At 32.7% G+C, this 20,405-nt stretch overlaps 1 protein-coding gene across 3 annotated transcripts; it reads right to left on the minus strand.

Annotated features, from left to right (window-relative positions):
* Positions 1-147: 147 nt before the first annotated feature.
* LOC123558291 (leucine-rich repeat-containing protein 74B-like) lies at positions 148-19,551 on the minus strand. Of its 3 annotated transcripts, none has more exons than XM_053543189.1 (12): positions 18,253-19,551; positions 8,653-8,870; positions 8,034-8,141; positions 7,335-7,428; positions 6,972-7,021; positions 6,631-6,712; positions 6,027-6,112; positions 4,512-4,706; positions 2,792-2,887; positions 1,861-2,124; positions 1,232-1,317; positions 148-562 (listed from the first exon to the last, which is right to left on the minus strand). In XM_053543189.1, exons 1-12 carry the CDS (start codon positions 18,257-18,259, stop codon positions 397-399), a joined length of 1,452 nt encoding a protein of 483 aa, XP_053399164.1. In that variant the 5' UTR covers positions 18,260-19,551; the 3' UTR covers positions 148-396. The 3 variants fall into 3 exon arrangements, with proteins under 3 accessions (XP_053399164.1, XP_053399165.1, XP_053399166.1); XM_053543190.1 differs by lacking the exon at positions 18,253-19,551 and adding an exon at positions 14,405-14,998; XM_053543191.1 differs by lacking the exon at positions 18,253-19,551 and adding an exon at positions 12,079-12,772.
* Between the last annotated feature and the right edge of the window lie 854 nt (positions 19,552-20,405).

Genomic DNA, 20,405 nt, shown 5'->3' on the forward strand with positions numbered 1-20,405 from the left:
GTAGAATTTCAAAATGAGACTGACCGTCAATACTGAAAAGTCGCTTGAAAATAGTCATTAACTTGACATTTAAACATGTAGTTGAAACATGTAGTTTAGATATTAATGAAAAATAATGTTTCATTATCAAACACAACAGAGACTTAATGTATAACGTAAGTCTGTATAGATACATAATCTGTCACATTACATGTTTTAACAATTGTATTTTAATGATTGCAAACAAAAGCATTTCATGCATAGAAAGTAGGAAAGAAATATATACAGAAGTCTCAGAAACATCCACATCAGTTTCAGAACACACAAGATATATTCAGTCGTTACTGGATATAATCAGTTTCCATTTTCGTGGTGCTATATAGTGTACATAAGTGTTTGATTGTCACAATCTGTAATTCAATGACTTTGGCCAGCGGCTGGGGTCAGACTCAGTCGTAACCGGACCATTTCTCTCAACTGCTCCAATTTGTCAAAATGTTTGTAATGCTTCAGATCTACATCGGCTTCCCGCTGTAATTTAGTGACACGCCTTACATGTTCTTTGTACTTTGTCATCAGTTCCCTGTAATGTAATTTTAATTGATAAACCATTGACTACCTTATATATGAAGATACCCATTGTGTTCGAATGACTTAAACAATCTATTTTGATTGATCGGCTAACAGTTTTCCATGTTGCCATTCAAGTAGCGTTCTACAAAAGCATATTGTGCTCATTGTTGGAAGAAATGTTAGCGATCAATAATTTAGAACATTTAAATAGCATCATGGTCTTTATAAACACAAGTTTCTAATCGACGGTTTATATGTGACTTTCGTATCATATAAAACACTTTTATTAAGCACGGGTACCCTGCAGTTGGGAAAATAGCTGTCGTGATTTAACGTTATTATTCTTTGCTTATATAGTCGCCAAATAACTCACAACTTTCGATTTAAATGCTTCTCTGATGTATCCAGAATTTGCCGATGATATTATAAAATGTAATTTGGTGACTACATAATTATGTAAAGATTCAAACAGGAGAAATAACTGTCATCACTGCGGGTAGTCAACACAGCGCTTTATGTCTAGCCGCAGAGTACCCATGTTATTAAGCTGTTTAATTTCTTCTGGTACTAAAAAGCGGACACATAAACGCGACGTATTAATTTCAATATGAGCTAATTAAGCTTTTAACTTAAGAATGTGACCGCATTTTCGTGGCAACAAAATAGTGGAATACATTACATGAAATCGACTTGTCCGTCTTTGTTCATGTCTAACTTTTCCATCAGTATGTCAAGAGATCGTCGGCTAAGCGGAACGTCAATTTCCTGAAAGAGAAAACCTTGAATGGTACAGACAAGTGCCGAGATCATTCCGTTTCAATAACTTTCCATTATAAATTCATGCCGAAGACAGAAAATAGAACAGCAGGTTGTACATTTACTAGAAAAAAGACAACTTTAATTTAAGTTAAAGTATAGTAAAAAAAATCAGTCATCAAAAAGTTCGTTTTCATTGGATTGTAAAAAGAAAAGAATATGCAAATGTTTGATGAATGCTTTCAGTTTGTTTTCACTATTAGCCTGCTGGCGACAAGTGTTTCTGCCTTTGCGACCAGTGCAGACCAAGATCAGTCTCCACTGTCCGCTATTCAGTCAGTAAATTTTCAGTGAACACCCCTTCGAGTAATAAATGGTATTGCCCAAATTGAATGATGAACCAGTCCATCTTAGAAAATTGGCAGACTAAAGCTTAAAGTTTTGGAACGCAGATATTCCTTCTGAATCTTTGTACTTATCTTTTACACACGGAGTAAGTATAATACGTTTCCAAATACCAGTATTCGTTAAATTTGTTTCCAAAGTACATACCGAGAGTCCTCTATTTAACTCTTCTCTTGACAGCGTATCACTGTTATCTTTATCTAGATTCTTCATAAGGTCAATAAGTCTAAGATTCTTTGTTTTCACACATTCAAACAGTATTGTAACAGGATCATCGGTATCCAAGACAACAGGATTGTCTCCCTTTCTTAGGTCATCATGTCGTAACAGGTTACCGTGTGTTATGTGCAATGGTCGAATATGCTGGACTTTTTTCAAAAGTGTAACAAAGTCATTGTCAACTGACACATCCTGTGAATGTACACAGCATTTCATTTAATGTAAGTAATATTAAATGTACACGAATTAAGATCCTTCGAAAGCATATAACTCAACTCAACAAAGCAAAATATTAGCAAAGTCGGGGTTGATAATCTGTTCATTAGAGGTAATGCAGTGTATTCACCCTTGTACCGACTCTAAGCGGAAAAGTGTTACTCTATCTTTTATATACATTGAATAGACTGACCAGAAAAATATAGCGTCCATGTACTACCCACATGACACTGTTTGTAGATCTGTTAGATCATTGGAGCGTAGAATGCTACGTAGCAAAACAGCAATGAAATTTGCACCACCCCTCATGTCACCTAGCACCGGAGTAGGGGAACTATTATGCGTACACGTGTATTGACTCCGTGACAGCACAGAACCAGAAAATATAACAACACGACTTGTTTAGACACAAATCGGAATATAGTCACCTTATGTTATGCAGATACTTTCTAACTTTTTTGTCAAAGATGATTTGGTAGTCTAAATTATCAACTTTGACAATGTCCAAAACGGTCAATGTGATAAAGAGATATTCAGAATTGAACCAGAATGGTGTTAGAGATTTCCATAGTATTTTAAACACAAGATGGGCAATATTTAAGAAAATGCTAATGCTCAAAGTTTTCAATGAAATCCTCCATACCGACATATCAAGGGTAGTGAGGCTTTTACATCTGTCATCTAACACTGCTCGTAGTATAGACATTGCACCGTCCGTAGTGATGGGATTGAATCCTATCTGTGAAAAATATTCAAATAACTCAACATGCTAGCAAGGTTTCTTTATCACAGAGACAATAGCACAAACACACGGAAAATGGAGCACCACATTTTTCGTTATTTTTGTCAATTTTTATGGTGTATTGGCGTTCATGTGTATTCATGACCAGCAAAGGGCGCAAATCGGTGCATTTAATGTGTTAGTTAAACAATGATATTTTCGATTACCTCTACAAACCATCAATAAAAACTTCACTTCGAAAATATTGATAAATGCATTGGCATAACAGCACTTTTCACATTTTTGCTTTTAAGTGATGATATACAGTTGAACTTCAATGGCTCGAACTCGGATCTTTCGAACACCCGGGATCGCTCGAACTCTTCGCCTGGTCCCGAATTTATTCCTTCTTTATTCTATATAGTTCTACCTCGGATCGCTCGAACTTCGAAAATTCGAACTCTCGAACTCATTTGGTGGTCCCTTCGGCTCAATTACAGTGATAATTACACCTATTCAGTCGAACGGCCAATTTGTTGCCGGAATGGCTTGTGTTTTAAAAGTTTTTCACACCTCTGCCTGACATTCGCCTTTAACCGGCGCGTGCGTAATTTTCACACGCTTATGTAATTAGCGTATATATACGACAAACAAATTAAACAAAGTGACTTTCGTTCACTGCAATGCTTTAATGGGCATTGATTAATACGAATAAAAGTATTTAAAATTATTGAGCAATGTCTGTCTTTATTTTTTCTGCATAAAAACGGGAGATTCGATGTTAACTTTCATACTGCTTTAGAATGGCTGAATACTTTGAAAAGGACCCGAAAATGGGGAGATTGCTAAGTCGGCTACTGGAATGCAAGGAACAAAACGAAAATAAGATCCTTTAGAAACAAAGTATATAACGCCATCATCAAATTGAAAAACTCAATCTCATGTGCTCTATGTACAAATCTCTCTCCAAATTAGAGTTCAACAAGCGTTAGGCGGTTCAGTCCTCCATCAAGGATTTCTTCAAACAATAAACTGTAAAACTGTATACTGTACATGACTCACTGATATTGTGAATAATCTGACGTATGCTCATTAATGTTGTGTATTGATTTCATGTGTCTATTTATAGCCTATGTCTACATTTGACGTCATTTAGTACCGTTTTCAAATATTTCTGTGTACATGTCCGTGAATTAATTGTTTGCGTTTTAACGTGTTTATATTTGAAAATATTTGCGCTGGACTATGATTCATAAAGGTTTGCTATTCATGTCTTTCTATTTGATGCTGTCTTCACCAGATTTCTTATGATTATATATATAATTAGTGTTTTATCTGTGTTTTTTTCGTATCTATGTCATGTTTGAAAATAAATAATAAAGACTATTTCAGCGTTCGTTTTTACAAATCATCGTATCATACACACATGTAGGTACAATATTACAATATATTACGATGTAAGGTTTGTAACACATCATGCCCTCGAATTCCCAAATTCAAAATGGCCGCCATTTGGATGGCTCGAACAACGGAAAACTCGAACTTATTTCAACGGGACCCTCGAGTTCGAGCCATGTATTTGGGTTTCTCATGCATTCAAGTCTGATCTAAGCATCTTAGCAATTCTTAATTGTTTACTTACCTTTATTGTTTTCAGTGTTTTGTTTTTCACTAATCCACGAAGCAGTAGCTTAAACGCATCGTAGTTGACCCTGTTTGACGAAAGGTCCAGATCTGTCAGGGATCTATTTATCTTTAGTGTTTTACCCATTTCATGACAACCTTCCAAACCAAAGCCATTCCAGCTCAAGTTTAAAACCTCGAGTGTATTGTTATTCTTGAAAATAGAAACAAAACTCAAAATACTCCTTATGCTTTCTTATCGATATGTGATTGCATTACACTCAAAACAATTTCTTTTAGGTCACTTTTAATTTTCAAATATTCATTTCAGATATAAATACATATTTCTGTATGTATATTACATAAGTGTTTGTGGTTTTTGATATTAAAACTGATAATAGTCAATAAAATTACACGGCTTTTGTTTTAGTACGCAGATTTCCAGATTATTATAATGGAAGTTAGCTGTCAAATTAGAGTATTAAAAGCTTTTTGAAAATTTTCAAATTACTCCCTTTCATATGAAAAATATGTATGAAATTATAGTTGCTGTATTGCAAAGACTGCAATGAAAGAACATTATTATTGGCAAGAAAATTGTTTATAAGTGTTTTCATTTAGCCCATTAGAGATGTTTCCAATCATGATAAAGTAATAACCGCCTGAAAATAACGTAAACAGCTCTTGATGAATATGCAATTCCGTAACTAACATATAGTTCAATTTTGAAAACATCCGCTGGACTCGTACGGAATGCCTGAAATGTTGGAATCAAATTATGCTCAACGTTTTCAAATACTGGAGTAAAACCTGTTCAGTATCATGTAGTATCTTGTACTACGAGAGGACATTCTGACCAGTCAGAATTCATTTGTTTATGGTTCATATAACCTTTTATACAGATACTATAATCAACTGTACACAGAAAAGGTACAGAGATGCTTCCTTGATGGCTGGTGCATCTGATAATATATATTCAGAAGTATTTAATAGATGACCAGTCAGAAATTTTGTGTGTTTATTAACATATTCGCTGTCACCGTTTGTTCTGATATCATTATATTATTATATATGTCGGATATCTAATAACGGCAATATCAGAACTATTTTCAAATGAAGTACTGTAAAGAAAAGAAATACCATAAATTACCATATTACTACTATAAATGCCTACTATTAACAACAAAATATCTTAGGAAAATTAAATATTAGAACTGGCTTTTATTACGCATGTACCACATACACATCATCTGTCACGTGATCTGTTTCCTAGCATTCTTCTAAGTGGCATAACTCTGTATCTCGGTGAAATGAAAATCATTGACGTCAAACGAATATAGATCAAGCTTTGTATGTCAAGATAACAGTCAGCGGCAAATTGTTTCAGACTTCTACTGGTATAAAAATGTAATTTCATATTGGCACCAACTGTTCATTTGTAAATACGTTTTACAAAGCAAATAGTGCATTGAGATAATGAAAATACAATACGGCAATGTGGAGATAACATATCGATTTGGAACTTTTTGTCTACCTGCAATCCATGACAGAGTTCAATAGCTCCCTGTTGTCGCAGATGGTTCCAACTGATATCAAAATGTATCAATGTGGTGTTGTGCTCTGAAAGTTAAATCAGCTATAGAGAAACTTGATCAAAATTATTGACTACTTTTTATAGGTTTGAACAAAATGGAAACTGGTCCTCTTGAACTGTTCATACAGTTGTGCATAAGAAAATGAAAGAAAAGTGCACTTGTAGACATAACGTGAGTTTTATTATTGATAGATATATATAAAAAAAAAACATAGATCTATCCACGTCAATTTACTATCATTATTTCCAGATAAGACGTGTTTGGAGCTAGAAATACACGGCTTAACAACACTTAATATACGCATCAACAACCGGTTTTCACTCCTTTTATCTTCGTTTTGTTATTGTTTTACATTGTCTTTGCTTTTCTATCTACCAATACAAACACTGCTATAGTTATTTATTTCTGTGAGGCTGCGTTCTTCCTTTTATTCATCTTTGCCCTTGTTTTTACAGACCTCTTTCACTGAAGACCTCTTTCACTGAACGCGCTGATGGATGACATGAATATATTGACATCAGCATTTGCAATAACAAGACTTACCAAGAGCTTTTCCAAAATTTGTACCAGCAGTTTCACCAAAGGCATTTCTACTGATGATCAATACTTGTAAAGTGATATTTTCCTGCAATGCATGTACGTTTATGTATTTGTCATGTTCATCTGTATATTAAATGTATGTATATCTGTGTATTTTGTAAGTCTTTTAACATGTGTTGGCGATTTGTGTCATTTACTTGTGAAATGTATTATGCATATATTTAAGATAAACATTTACTCTTACCAATCAAATTAAGATTGCGAAGAATTTTAATTGGCTGAAACTAAATTACTGTATACATTCAATCAGTACAGATGTAAGCTGAGACTATTCGTGACCTTACTTCAATAATTTCAGCAAGACAGCGAGAATCTTCATCTTTGAATTCATTTCCTAGAAATAGAAAAAAATGAAAAAATAAAATGTAAAAGCACTAAGTAAGATATTAAGCTACAGCTAGATGTGTTTAAGAAACCATAGCTGTTTTGTACATCATTGTTGTGCACCAGTATTTATTGAGTACTAGCTAAAGTCAAAGCTATAGACAAGAAATTTAAAAGCGTTTTTCTGAAAATTGAACAAGCCATAGCAGTTTAGATAAATCCTCCTCCCGTCCTTACTATAATGTCTATTTTAATAACTTGTAAAATCTTCATTGATAATTTTTGATGAGTTGAATCTGTAGACAAAAGTATGAGTAACATGCCTGAAATATTTAACTTTTTGACTGTTTGATTATAGGTGAACGCATCGGAAATCTGTTTTGCTCCTGTAGAATTGAAAAAGTTACTGGATAGATTCTGAAAATAGAAAGTGCAACAAAATTTATTAAGGCATGGAATGAGATTCGAAGACATTACGTTATCCTTAAACGGTAAAATCGATCAAAAACAAGAAATATACATAAACACATTTTAAATGATAATATTCATAGCTATAGAAACACGAGCATCTATGTGTTATCATCATTCTTAGAATTACATATCTCTCTGGAAACATCTATTCTCCGAAAGTTGCTTTTTTATATTTTTTCTTTTACACGTTTATAGCAAGCGTCAAAATTTCTTATGACTAAATTGTTGTGTTTCTTTTTCTTGTATGTAATATAATTCATTGCCTGGTTAGCTCAATAGGTAGTATTCGAGACCATGTTCTCCGTCACGATTTAACAGTGGACAGACTGAGTGTATTTCAAGCCATTCGTCATTCACCTCTGAATCATATGGGAGAAAGTTGCACCTTACTTGCTGTGCACAAATCAGTGCGGGTACTGGGTATGTTAACTGGTCCTCGTCACATAACTGAAATACTGTTGAAAACTGCGATATACCACACCCGAACACGTGCGTCTTTCACACGAGTACATAGCCTATTCATACCACTTCCAATATTTGATATCACTTACAATATCTGTGATGCTTGTGTTTTCTTCTAACATTTCCAGAATATATCCAAGACCCACTGCTGTGATCCCTGTTGAGGAGAGGTCTACAATTTGTACTTTTTTGTTTTCCTGAAATAAAGCTTAAACATGTTCTAAAAACCTAACAATATTTCGGAGCTCTGGTTGCTTTCTACAGTTTGTTGTACTCCACCCAGAAAAAATTCTTTTTTCAGTTGGGGTTATGCGATTTTCACCACATTTAATTAATAGAATAAATCGGTATTCACGTTAGGTATTAACCTGAACTATAAGCGGTGTGCGCTTTCTAATTTTCAGCCCATGGTAGCAATAATGACGAACAGAGAAAATGCATTAATAGATTGCGAAGGCGGGTAATAAACTATCAGAAATGCATTCATTTTAAATCAACATTAAACTTATCTCCAAATATTCCTTTCACTTATGTTGAGAATGATACAAGTAATGCATTGCATGCTCAGTATTATGAAGTTAAACATAAAGATAGTATTCAAGTGAGAATAAAACACATGCATTAACTTAAAAGGTAGGAATAAATTGAGATAACTAAGTAATAATTAAAATGAGCCAAAAATGAAATAATTAAGTATCAGTTCCATACCACTAATGCTGTAGCCATTGCCTTTGCTCCGGCGTCTCCTATCGCATGGTTCTGTAAAGGTACTTTCATTGTAGTAAGATGACGATAGAGAAATGTTGAAGGAGTAACTTTAAACAGGACGCACGCTTTCGTGTATATTCTTTGACTAGCATCGTTTGTGGCGGTAAAGTCTCGCTTCTGGTCATCTTCATCGTCACTGTCTAATATTTTATCTTCTTCTGGAATCAATGAAATAATATTTCGTTGTGTTCCATTAGAATTATTTCACAGATCCCAGTGTTCAGTGCACATCTTGTGTTTGTCTGAATATACTTAAACTGAGAACACACAAATTGAAATGAATTAGCCTTGCAAAAGAGAATCGTACATATGAATATATTTAAGTGAACTGTATACTTGATTCCGTTCCATTTTTAATGAACTTTTATTAAGATGGCTATTTCACTCCATTTTTATTAATCTATTTAATTCGAAACACGTATGCAAAATATTATACAGGTAACTGAAAATATGACTCGAGTCTACCAACATGCAAACAAATATAATATAAAACTGTTCTTTGTTAATTTTATTGCAAAGTTTTTGTCGTTGACAGTAAAATATATTCTCTCAAAATGTAATGAACTTTCTGATACGAATAACAGCCGAGCCTGCAATTATTTTGCTTGTTCGCATTATATATTTCCAAAGGATTTTCTTGTACATTTATTTGTTATATTTTGCATTGGGGTGAAAAATGTCCGCAAAAGTCTTTTCCCCCTGTTATTTAATAACATTACCTTTCCATTTAAGACTTAAATGTTATTTTTGTACGTTTAGACGGGTATGAATAAAATCTGCAAGAAGATCCTTTCGAAGCATGGAATGCAATCAAGCAAAATAATAGCAGACTCGGTTTGATTGAGTCTGTTCATGAAAAGTAATGGGAAATGCAACACAGAACGGGTAGACCTTTTAAGGCCGCTACACGGCACTGAAAGATTGCTGTTGTGATAGTTAATAAAATCTGTAAAAAGATCATTTGAAAGCATAGAATGCAAGCACATATAGTGCTAGTTTGCAAGAAGTCCCAGTGTGGTTTATGCTCATCTAAAAGCATACAAAATAGCAGTCAGCTCTTACCTTAACATTTTTACAGCTACTGCAACAAAAATGCGATTTTTGTCTGTGGGTATCAGAAAATCAAAAGATATGTGAACCGCGCCATGAGAAAATCAACATAGTGGGTTTGCGACCAGCATGGATCCAGACCAGCCTGCGCATCCGCGCAGTCTGGTCAGGATCCATGCTGTTCGCTTTTAAAGCCTATTGGAATTGGAGAAACTGTCAGCGAACAGCATGGATCCTGACCAGACTGCGCGGATGCGCAGGCTGGTCTGGATCCATGCTGGTCGCATACCCACTATGTTGGTTTTCTCATGGCACGGCTCATGTAATGATAGGCCTATTGATCTTTTCAACACATAAATAGAACATTCAAAAACCCGCCCCGTTAAATTGTTCTTAACTTTATAATAAAAATACAGTTAAAATATATTTGAGTCTTGGACAAACCATGTAGTCGTGTCGATTCAGATTTTATCTTCACTGTCAGTAAAATAGTTTGGGCTATGATTTAATGTTCTTTTTTGTAATCGTGGTTTCCAGTCTTGGAAGAGTTTTTTTTTTGAAAAGTTGATATACAAGAGTACTCGCCATATATCTCTTGTATATTTTAGTGAATTATTGAAATGTTAGAGTGGGAGATATTTGATATTCCACAGTGAAAATATGAAACATATTTTTATTTGGTAGCAAATATCTGATATACAAAATTAAGTTAAAATCCATTAAAAACCATGAAATACAATGGACATTTCTTTGTTTTACATGTAAGATCGAAGCGAGTGAACACAAGAAAGAACATTTTCACAAGTGGCGTATATGTGCTTTATATGTGTTTTCCTAGACACAGTTGCTGGTTTGAGCATTCAATATTGTTTTTATGGTTATAATTGTAACGAAATCTATACTACTGCTTTTTGAGGGAAGTCACTTACTACTTTAATACTGTTATATTTATCCCAGTCAAGAAATGATTTCCAAACACGGTACAGGACATCATCTATTATATGAGCTTCGTTTTCAGTCCGTCTTTTCTTTAAAAAGATCAAATTGTATTGTTTTGTTTAAATTTGGAATATTTCTACGCATGTAGTATCGTTCTTTGCAGAGCAGTTTGTAGATCCTTTTGCATTACAGGCGTTGTAGAGACATTAAAATCTTGGAATTCATAGAACTCTGGTTTTAATCGTTGTAAAATGTGTAGCAGAATGACAAATGACTACATCACTGCGTCAATATAAATCATATATAATGATATTATAGTTTTCAAATGCATTCTAAAAACATGTTTGTATAACTTGAACACAAACACACATTTGAAATATAATTATTATTATACCAGATTTGTTGAGCGCCCTATTCATATGTAATATACGTTCAAAATATGTATTACGAAAAACTGTATACAGATGTGTCATTCTGCTTTAATAATCCTCAATTCGTATATCAAATTGTATTCGCAATTCAATTCCATATTCGTAACTTAATTAATACAAATGGTTTTATTTGTACCGTTTTAATCTTCAAGATTTATACATAAGCATAGGCGTCAGTTAGACATGGCCGGCTATGTAAATTAAACATTAATGTACATTAACGTAAATATAATAAAACATAATTTATGCAAATCAATGAAAATTTATAAAAAGATCGTACAACTTCATTTGAAATCAATGACTTTCAAGAGATGAAACATTGTTTGCTTTTCAAAATGGTATTCCATGTCGATTTATTTCCGGTCTCATAAAGAAACTCAAAAACGACACCATTGTATTGTTAGTCTATGTCAGCAACGTGCAAATAAGAAACTACTCAGGTTATGGTTTTAGATTTTAATTAGCTTAACAAATAAGTTTAAAACAGAAATTATTGTTATCCCTTGCTAAAATATGCAATATGCAAACTGCTTCAGTTAGGTTAAATCAATTAATGGGAAAATGCTGGTAAATCGTTTATCAACTGACGTCGATTCTATTATTCTTTTACTTTTTCCTATGACGTCACACTTTCACGATAAGATATTGACGAGTTATATGAACTATTTTTCCATCCGTATTTTATTGTAATGAAACGACAAGCCTTGAATTCCCTACTTTACTTATGTAGCGTTTTGTAGACCTATAAAGACGCTGAGGAAACTTTAACATCTAGAAAAATATGTATAAATAATTTCACCCATACTGCAAATCGTTGATCTATGGCAAAATAAAATGATCAGTCCGTTTGTAAATATTATTGTGACCAAAAGCATGGCGATAATTTCAAAATGAAGCTTTTCTTTTTAAGCATACAATTTTATATAAAGTAAAAGAAAATACCAACCTGTCATGCTGTAGAAACAATCGGTCTACTGGATAAAGAATTTCTTCATATTTCCCTTAAATATCCACGAAGTAATGTGTATTCAAACGGGAAATGGGTCGCCAGATGTTAGTTCAAAACTAACATGGGTATCAGTCAGAGATCATGGCCGGTTATCTTCATAATAAATTTTAACGGAAATATTATTTATGCAAGTCAATGAACTTTTAATAAAGTCCTACAACTTCACTTAAAGTCAATTGTTTGCATTTCAAAATGGTACTCCATGTCTATTTATTGCCCTTGTCTGCTTAAAACTGCATTATGATTCTATATCCTCATGATGTGCAAATATTATATAAGTGTTCAGCTTTCATAATTATAATATCAATCGAGTGTGAGTCGTATCAATGTGATATCAGATTGTTTTTAAAATTTATATTCACTGTTAAAAGAAAAATTTAATGTTCGTTTGCAAGTTGCGTTTTGTTATATTTCCAGAATAATGCTCCAAAACGAGATTTGTAAATGAAGAAAACGCTGATAAATCAACTGGCGTCGATTCAATAGTTATATTATGTTTTCCTACACATACCTTGTTATATCGGTGTCACACTTTCTCCAGTTTGTTCAAATGATAAAATATTGACAAGTTTCTTTCATTTTGTCATAAACCACTCTACCAAAGCTTCACTAAGTGCCATTTGCTTCCGGACGGTCACAGTAGCTTCCAATAAGTAAATGGATTTAGTTTTGTCTATTTAAAAGTATATCGACAAAGTCCGCCCATTTGTGGAAAACCTATAAATACGGTCAAACTTTTTAATTCATTTGTAAAATTGTAAATGCAAATCTTCTCATATATGAGATATAATAGGGAAATCACATTGCTAAAGTAGTTATAATTTGTAATATCTTAAATGGCGAAATTTCAAGCCTAATAGAACTATATCATTGTCAACTAGGATTCTAAAATTAACATTTTGCTTGACAGGCACTCGTGCCGAATATCTGATCTTTACAATAGACGTAAATATTGATATATCTATTGGTATGATAAGTAACAATTACACTATAATATTTTTAAGTTCAACTTTGTGCTCAATAAAAATTTCTTTAATAGACTGGTCTTTTTTAAATGGAAAATACGAAACATTTTGTGTGTATTTAAGATTTTACGTCCCATTTCCAAATACCATCAACTAACCCAGTTTCCCTTGCCTAAATTTTTCCTGAACGACGTTTGGCGGTGCAAACAGGCGAGTCTGGCGTGGCGAAAAGACGGACCTTAAAACGATCAGTGACCACTACATATTCACATAAGTAAACCAGAATTTATTCAGTTTACCAGTTATTTATGCGGATAGCAAAATAATTTTCTTGTCAAAACATATTGTCTCACACTTGCGTCTGAAAATAATCTGTTTTTAGTTAACTGGCTAACTAATATCCATAAACCTTACGCGATTTTCAAATATCTAAGTCAACATGCGGCGGCAGTGGCAGGTACTCACATATGCAGTTTTGTCTAGTTTTGATACTTGTTTCGATAACGTGAAACGTTTTCACTTTAAAATAATCTGTTTATGTGAAATTCCTTTTGAAAAAAAGGTCCTTTAAAAAGAAGTAGACAGTATAGTGCTATATGTAAGCAACAATATTATCACTGAGCTTTTTGTATGAATATTAAACCAGCAAATCTTTATTCAAGACAAACACAGTTTCTGAAGAGTAATGCGATTCTTCGAATTTGGGTGCCAACATTTCATTTAAATTGTGGTGATGTTTGAATAACTTCAATGGAGTATAAACTGCACTGAAATTTAAAGAAATGAATCAATTGTAATAGTTTTGGATTAGTCAAAACTTGACCGTTCGTCATAAAACTCTTGTATACATATATTTGGCGTGTATTTCCATAAATACAGTTGCGAGTTTCACCACTCAAGATTGTTTTATGGTGATACTTATTTTTAATATGAAATAATCTATTTATCAGCTTTAAGAAAGAAATGCAAAACGCAGGAAGGACTAGACAGCATCAAAAATATGTATTATATTATAGAACTTTGTTTTGAATCCGTATTTTATTCTAACGCGAAAACCAAGCTTTATTTTCTAGTTTATGTGAAACAGCTTTCCTGATGGAGCAGTTAATAATTATTTCGAATCACAAATACAGTGAGCAATTTGATATCTGGAAACTTATATAACAATGATTATGAAGTGCTGAAGCTGATCAGTTCGCTAAATATTATTTTCATTTAAGGCATATAACACATGCTGTTTTTAATTTTAAAATCTATTAAATAGTTAGAAATGTATATTAGGCAAAGAAGATACATACCTCTCATTCTACTGTAACAATTCTTCTTCTGGCGTATAAAATTGCATTCACATTTCACTTCAACAATTAACAAGTAATTAAAATTTGTAACATTGTTCCAATAAAAATGGGTCGTCTGCGTTTATTGGTATTAGTTTAATCTGCAGAATTTATATAAAATCATGGGTGTCAGCTAGAGAGCATGGTCGGCTATGTACAAAAAATATATTAACCCAATTTAAATTATTCAAATCAATGAATTTTATAATAAAATCCTACAACTTCTCTTGAAATCAATTCCTTCCAAAAGGAAGTATTGTTCGCTTTACAAAATTGTGTTCCATGTTCATTTATAGCTCTTCTCATTACGAAACTGGTAAATAGATCTAGTACCACAATTGTATTCCTGCATTTGCATTGCGATCCAATGTCCTAAAAGTGCAAACATTAAAATGTCCAGGTTAAGTAATTAGAAAATATGTAACTGATCAATTTAACAAACAACAGTGGGTGTAATTCGTGTCAGTGTATGGTATAAAATTTCTTCTTTTTTTTTTCAAACTTTAAATTACTGTTTAAATAAACGATCGCTTGCTGCAATATGCGATTTGCAAACTGTTACTCTGCAGCAGTATCCAATTCCAGATTATGGAATGCGGGAAATGCTGACAAATCGTATATCGAATGAAATAGATTTCGTAGTTCCAGTATGTTTCTTATGTACCTTGTTAACAGTGTCAAATAGTTCTCAATTCTATTCCAATGATAAAATATTGATGAATTTCTTTCTCTTTATTACAAATCATTCTACCACAACTTTCCTAAATGTTGTAAGTTCCAGATGGCCACACTGGTTTTGTAAAAAAAAAAAATGATTGAGATTTGATTTATATACAAAGCACATTGACGGTTTCCGTGACTTTTGCAAATAAACCTATATTATATTTAAATTAATTTGTAAGCGTTAAAGTGTCACGGCACAAAGTACATATGTGAATATGTAAGATATTACAAGTAGGCCTAAAGACTCGGAACATCGCTAAACTTCTACAACACATTTTACTACAGATTTTTACACACGAACACATTAATTGTTTACACTGTGTGAAATGTAATAGTTTTGAGATGATGAAATGTGTACAATACTCTTATTTTTCGTTCACTATCTCTTCAGTGTACATCCTTAATTCTAATGTACTTGCCTCTGTTAAAACACACATACGCTAAAATGACGTCACGTTAACGTACGGTGACGTCAACGTTTTTGTTGCGACCAAGAAAGAGCGCTGCTAGGCCTATATTTCATCTACTGTTTGGATTAAAGGCATATTAGAATTGAAATAATTTATAGCAAAACCGTGTTTTAACACTATTTATACTCTCAGGCGGTAATACGTCGTACAAAATAATTTCACTCGGGCTGCGCCCTCGTGAAATTATGACGCCCGACGTATATATCGTGCGTAAATAGTGTTAAAGCACTCTTTGGTATAAATTATTTCTTAAATTTTATATTCTACTTGACTGGCACTCATGCCGAGTGTTTGCCATTAAAATGTTTGAAAGCAGTAAATTACGTAAAGATGTAAAATGCTTATGATAACGATAAGTCGCATTTAGCAGAAAGTAAAGTAAGTGCCATAGAAAGTATTAAACAATTAGCAAGGCTACTTTTTTGTGGGCTGAAAACACGAAGACTGCCTGGTTTGATGGGGAAAGAAAGACTAAATCTTATACATTCTAAAAATAGAAAATACACAGGATGTGTATACAAACACGATCTCTCCTATTGTTTTGTGAAGTTTCACGTTTTCCAGATAATAACAGGTAAAAAGGTTCTTGTTAGTAACCACTTCTACCGCTACACATGTACATAGGTAAAATAAATTTAATTAGAGTTTTATCTATGAGAATAAAATGATTGTCTGAAAATTTGGTACGAACAACATAAAACGCTGTAGCACAAGCCAAACAAGTTTATATTGTAGACAGATTTAGTTTTTCAGCACAAGGTAAGCAAGTTTATAGTTTTTCAGCATAAGATAAGCAAGTTTACATGTATATTGTAGACAGATTTAGTTCTTCAGCACAAGATAAGCGAGTATATACTGTAGACAGATTTAGTTTTTCAGCACAATATAAGCAAGTTTATATTGTAGACTGATTGATTTTGTTTTTCAGCACAAAATAAGCAAGTTTATATTGTAGACAGATTTAGTTTTTCAGCACAAGACAAGCAAGTTTATACTGTAGACAGATTTAGTTTTTCAGCACAAGATAAGTTTAGTTTTCAGCACATGATAAGCAAGTTTATATTGTAGACGAATTTAGTTTTTCAGCACTTGATAAGCAAGTTTATGTTGTAGACAAACATAGTTTTTCAGCAGAAGATAAGCAAGTTTATATTATTGACAGATTTAGTTTTTCAGCATAAGATAAGCAAGTTTATATTGTAGACAGATTTGATCTAGTTTTTCAGCACAAAATAAGCAAGTTTATACTGTGGACAGAGTTAGTTTTTCAGCACACGATAAGCAAGTTTATATTGTGGATAGATTTAGTTTTTTCAGCACATGATAAGCAATTTTATATTGTAGACAGACTTAGCAAGTTTTTATTGTAGACAGATTTAGTTTTTCAGGCACAAGATAAGAAAATTAATATTGTAGACAGAATTAGTTTTCAACACAAGATAATCAATTTTATATTGTAGACAGAATTAGTTTTTCAGCACAAGATAAGCAATTGTATATTGTAGACAGAATTAGTTTTTTCAGCACAAGTTTTTCAGCACAAGATAAGCAAAGTTTATATTGTAGACAGATTTGGTTTTTCAGCACAAGATAAGCAGATAAGCAAGTTTTACTGTAGATAGAATTAGTTTTTTTTCAGCATTTTTTCAGCACAAGATAAGCAAGTTTATATTTGTAGACAGATTTGTTTTTCAGCACAAGGTATGCAAGTTTATATCGTAGACAGGTTTATATTGTCGACATATTTAGTGGGTTTTTTTTCAGCAGTATGTTGCTACACTGAGTAAGAGTGGTATATTTCATCCAGTGTCTCAAAGTCTTGTTTCTATACTTTATTAAAAAATACATTGAAATTTGAACAAATCTGTTACATTATTGTAAAAAATCTATTGATTACAAAATGTAATAAAATTGAAAACCTAACTATAACTTAAACTTCATAAAAAGTATAAAATCATTGTATGTAATGAAATTTGAACAACTCTTTGTGTTTCAATGCTATCGAACTAAACTTTTTTTATACTTTAGAGTTAATAATTGATCTATTGTTTATTTGACTATTATTATAAAACACTGCAGTCGTTATAGAAAGAAATGCACAACGCAGAGCAATAAAAGATGTTGCTAATACGTATTTTAATTAATCTAGTAATATTAACACCCGGTGTTTTCTAGTTTACACGTGGATTATGTCATGGAGCGTTCCTAGCAGTTTGTAGACCTACAGACATTCAGGATCACAGACGCTGTTGAAACTGCAATATCTGGGTCGCAAGTTCGACCACCGGGCGAAGCGTTTGTTCTCCTTGACGATTTGTTAAGTAATTGTGTCTAACATCAATCGTTCTCCACCTCTGATTTATGTGGAGAAGTTCGCATGTGTAAAAACACAGAATCCATGAACATTATCGAAGTTAACTGTCCACTATTAGATTACTGAATTACTGTTAAAAACGTCGCTAAACCCAAAAGCAACATAGTTGGTTTAACAAACTGTTGAACTGTGACAAAATAACTTATCAGTTCATTCATAAATATGATATTCATCAAAAGACCTATTGATTTTAATGCATTTCCGTCAACAGAAATTTAAATACAGTAAAAGAAGATACATACCAGTCATTTTGCAGAAACAATCCACAATTGATTATAAAGTTTCATTCATATTTCACTTCAACATTCATCAAGTTATTAAAATTCGTCAACTTGTATTCCAATAAAAATGAATCAACGTGTTACTTCAATCAGCTTTTATTGATATCAGTATATTCTGCATGATATTTTTATATAAGCATGTCAGTAAGAGATCGTGGCCGGCTATGTTTATAATAGAGTTTATAGCAAACATAAATTATGCAAATCAATGAATTTATAATAAAATCCTACAACTTCACTTGAAATCAATGACTTTCAAGATGAGGCATTGTTTGCTTTTCAAAATGGTACTCCATGTCGATTTATTGCCCTTCTCATTACGAAACTGGTAAATAGTTTTAGTGCCACCATTGTATTACTGCTTTCACTTTGTGACATCCAATATTCCTAAAGTGCAAATATGGAAACAAAAAGGCCAAGTTACCACGTTATTGTAACATTTTAACACATTATTAATTTTATAAACAACATCGAATATAGTTCGTGTCAATGTGATATCAAATTTGATTTCTTCCTTTTTTCAAACTTTACTGTTTAAATAAACGTTCGCTTGCTAACACTATGCGCTTTGCAAATTTTTAACTTCGTGATGTAGAAATGCTGACAAAACGTATATTCCCTAATTCCATAAAACATATCAGTATTCAGATTTATTGTATGTGTATATTTGTGTTCATATTATTTCCATAAAATATATATTTTAACCTTCCGCTATAATCATGCATGTTTGTAATGTATATATATGACGATGAACGTTTAATGTTCAAGTCTTTCTGTAAATAAACTTCTGTTCTGTTCTGTTCTGTTCCTAATTCCATTTCGATTCCTTCAACATAAACATGTACATTGTTTAATAGTGTCACAAATTTCACAGTTTTTTTTCTTCTCAAAGAATGAAAGTAATATCGGCGAGTTTCTTTCACATAATCATTCACCTCCCTGTGTGACATAAGTTTCCGAAAGGGCATATTGCTTTATAAATGAATTGATAACGATATTCTTTATATTCTGAGACACACTTTCAGAAGATTTCTGCAGGCAGTTATGATCGTTGTTTACATTGTGCTCAATATTATTATTTCAAACAGGCTGGTATTTATTCATTGTCTGCAAATCTTTTCTTTTTTTTCTTCGTTTAACTGTTTACTCACCGATCCTTCAGTGAAAGTGTATTTGTATTTTTTAAAGCATGCTATTTAAATTTTGGTGAGCAATAAATTCTCTGCTGGCTAGTTTTTAATGACTGTGGTATATGGAAAAATAGTGAAAGTAAGAACACAGGGAAGTATTTGGACCAAACACACAAAGTTCTGACAACGTTAACTATACGAAAAATGTGTGTGTTGTAAAACATAGAACAGAATCAAATGTAGCCATAATCAAATGTAGCCATAAATACGGGCAGTTTATACAAATGATACATCCCACAATCTCTCTTAATTTACACTGACTGAATTTGTCTTAAATGACGCTTTGGTGTTTTAAAATTTAGATTATAAAACAGTTTTTGAAAATGTTATCTAAAGTACAACTTTTCGACAGTTTGAGCTGAGACAAACGTTAATGAAGGAGACGTGAAGATGCACACAGTGGCGTAACCTTTGAACGGTTAGTTGACTTGAAAAAAATCGAAAGCAACTGCTGCACATTATCAGACAAAATATTTGATCTTAGATCAGCTTATTATCACATGCAGAGTTTAAGACAATGTACGCTAAAATCTGTCTCCACTTATATGCAAATAAAAATGCATTTACCCGCTAAAAAGCAAGCTGAATACACCAGATATATATAGAACAAGGTCCGTCACCAACTTAGGCCAAGCAGATATTCGAACTAGTGTATAAAGCTTTATCAACAATGGTATAGAGATTGGAATGAACATTTGACACCTACATTACAACAAATGAATTTGTGTGAGATATTGCCACAATAAAAGCATTAGGTGTGATACGTTAGAGTAATGGATAAAATCACAATCAAGTACAAGCAATTAAACACTTGTCACTGTTTACTTTTCACTGATAATCGATAGCACAGCTTTGACTTCGCGGTCAGGTCTGTTCTATAACATGTCTTCAGCTTTTATGTCGGTCGATTCAAATATTCTAAAG

This window comes from Mercenaria mercenaria, chromosome 5 (genome assembly GCF_021730395.1).
Source record: "Mercenaria mercenaria strain notata chromosome 5, MADL_Memer_1, whole genome shotgun sequence".
Taxonomy (NCBI): domain Eukaryota; kingdom Metazoa; phylum Mollusca; class Bivalvia; order Venerida; family Veneridae; genus Mercenaria; species Mercenaria mercenaria.